This window comes from Protobothrops mucrosquamatus, unplaced genomic scaffold (assembly GCF_001527695.2).
Source record: "Protobothrops mucrosquamatus isolate PMUCROS unplaced genomic scaffold, P.Mucros_1.0 scaffold1819, whole genome shotgun sequence".
NCBI classification, from domain to species: domain Eukaryota; kingdom Metazoa; phylum Chordata; class Lepidosauria; order Squamata; family Viperidae; genus Protobothrops; species Protobothrops mucrosquamatus.
The window spans coordinates 160,934-163,597 of NW_015387953.1; the positions used below are offsets into that span (position 1 = coordinate 160,934).

General features: G+C 48.7%; 1 protein-coding gene across 1 annotated transcript in view; it reads right to left on the bottom strand.

The window, feature by feature from the left end:
- The window catches only part of SEC11A (SEC11 homolog A, signal peptidase complex subunit), a gene marked incomplete in the record, with an annotated part of 9,594 nt that extends 7,482 nt beyond the window's left edge, over positions 1–2,112 (bottom strand). The window contains 2 exon segments of the mRNA XM_015823277.1: positions 90–199; positions 1,992–2,112. Coding sequence (XP_015678763.1) covers positions 90–199; positions 1,992–2,111 — 230 coding nt within the window.
- Between the last annotated feature and the right edge of the window lie 552 nt (positions 2,113–2,664).

Here is a 2,664-nt window from a genome sequence, read left to right on the forward strand (position 1 = left end):
CCCCCCCCCCTCAAGTTATCACGGCCGCCTCTTCCTTCCTAATCTCACAGTAGGATGGGTTGAGCCCCAGATTACCAGAATAGTTTTACCTAAGTACAACAACGATGGGACTCTCGCTGCCCGTTGCCACCATCAACCCCTTCCAGATCATCAGCGCCGAGGAAACAATCATTCCGAAGTTCAGAACCTGGTAATACAGCTGGGGAGGGAGAGGGATTATCACTGGGAACTCGAGACAGTCCTTTGCAAAACACAAAGACCCCCCCTCCGCTTGCAGGGCGCGCTAATTTGGGCACATCTTCAAAGGCAATGCCCCCACCCTGTCAAATGACAAGCCACCAATTTAGAAGTCTTACCGTAGTCAATAGTTCCACTGGGGATTACAAGCAGACAGGATGTATTTTAGTCGATTTCTTAAGTATAGCTAGAAACCAGGTGTGTTGTAGTCCCACCTTAGGCATGAAAGCTGGCTAGGTGACTTTGGTCAATCACCAGGAGACTCGTAGTTCTAGTTCTGCCTTAGGCATGAAAGCTGGCTGGGTGACGCTGGGCCAATCACCAGGAGTCTGGGAGTTCTAGTTCCGCCTTAGCCAGTAAAGTTGGCTAGGTGACTTTGGGTCAATCACCAGGAGACTCCTAGTTCTGCCTTAGGCATGAAAGCTGGCTGGGTGATGTTGGGCCAATGACCAGGAGTCTGGGAGTTCTAGTTCCACCTTAGCCAGTAAAGTCGGCTCGGTGACTTTGGGTCAACCATTAGGAGACACTGAGTTCTAGTCCCGCCATAGATACAAAAACCAGCTGGGTGACTTTGAGCCAGTCCCTCTCCATCAGCCCAAACCACTTCACAGGGTTGCCGTTGTGAAGAAAAGAGGTGGCTGGAGCATTAGACAGGTATGTTCACCGCCTTGAATCCCACATAACGAAGGCAGGCTTAAAGAAAATTTCTTTTGGCAAGATCTGGATCAGGAAGGCAAAAAGCCTTTGGTTTCCGTTATCCGTCTCCTTCCCATTCAGGCTCACCAGCCTGCCTGTTCTTTCTGCTGCGCAATTCAAGCTCCCCAGGGGGTGCGAAAACTTGGTTTTTCAAAATTATAGTGTATATGCATAATTCATTGCTGTTATTTTGATAAAAGATAAGATAACCTTTACTGTCATTTTTTTACTGTGGGCACAATGGCACAGATCAAAAATGAAATTTAGTTGCCTGCTCTCAAAGTGAGCACATACATGACAAACACCTAAACATACTATATACAACTTATGTATAGACCCAAACCCCTACATATACATAACAAATAAATATTAAACGCTGTCCATCTTGAATACATAACAGAAGGAACTTATGTAAGGGGTGTGAGAATATATCAGAAGCGTTCTAGGGCTGCGGGATATGGAAAAGGTTGGGAGCTGCTGTATAACAACATAAGCCAAGGCGAGGGACATATTTAACCGTTGTGTGAGGCCGGTGTGCTGTGCAATTAGCTCACAGGGTGTAATAAGTTGGGGATTTGTAGTCACTGTGAGTTGTTTTGGGGGGGCATGAAGGGAGACTCAGCCAATCTCACTGTATACATGTTAGTTATACTTTGATAATAAAGGTTCATTCATTCATTCATTTTACCCCAAAACGCAATACACACACACAGAGTATAGCAAAGACAGAATTATCAGCCTCCTCCATTGGTTTCCTTTGGCCCCTTTGCGTCTTCCTAGGACGTTGCACGGGACCTGGACCTTCCACAATCCTGGACCCACGGGCACACCTGCTGGGGAGGATGGGATCTGTAGTGCAGCGCTGCTGGAAGGAGGCCGGGTTGTGCTTTGCAGCAGAATGGGGGGGGGGAGAGAGTAGTCCCCGCTGGGACACGTGACCTACCCACCATGCACACACCGGTTTTACAAACCCAACTGGTAACACACACACACACAGGTGCGCGCGCGTGGGGACCGACCCCCGACCCCTTTTGCCCCCACCCGGCGCCCCCGCGAACCTGCCGCTTATTCATCCGCCGAACATCGTCCAGAAAGTCCAAGGACAGCATCCCGGCGGGCGAGGAGGCTGCGGCCGGGAGACCCGACCGTCTCACACTTCCGCTTCCGGCCGCCGACATCAATATCCGGCCAAGCTGGTGGCGGGGGGGGGGGAAGGAGGGAAACATAGAGGTCCTAGACCAGCCCGAACGAGCCCTGTTAAGAGGACGGGGGAGGACGTCACTTCCGGTTCTGCCCGAGCAGTAGAGCGTGGGCGGAGGAAAGAGCGGCTTTTTAGTAAACAGGCGTGATGCGAAGTCTTCCGGGTTTTTGTTTTTTGCCTCCAATCTGAAAATCAGATTTTAGATGAAAGGCAGTTTCTTTTTTCTCGCTCCAGATTTCTAGGCGCACCTGTCGTGCCTTGTTGCAATGCACTAAAATTCCCCTGCAAATCCTTAAGGAATCCCGTACAAAAGTCTTAAATTAAAGGCGACAATGTCTTTTGAACAATAGATTTGAGTCTTGGAGACTTTCAAGAAGAGACTTCTTAGCTAGAACTGGAAAGCCGTCTGCCATTGCCTCTGACATTTGTCTGTCTGTCTGTCTATCTAATCAATCTATGTATGTATGTATGTATGTATGTATGTATGTATGTATGTATGTATGTATGTATGTATCTATCTATCTATCTAT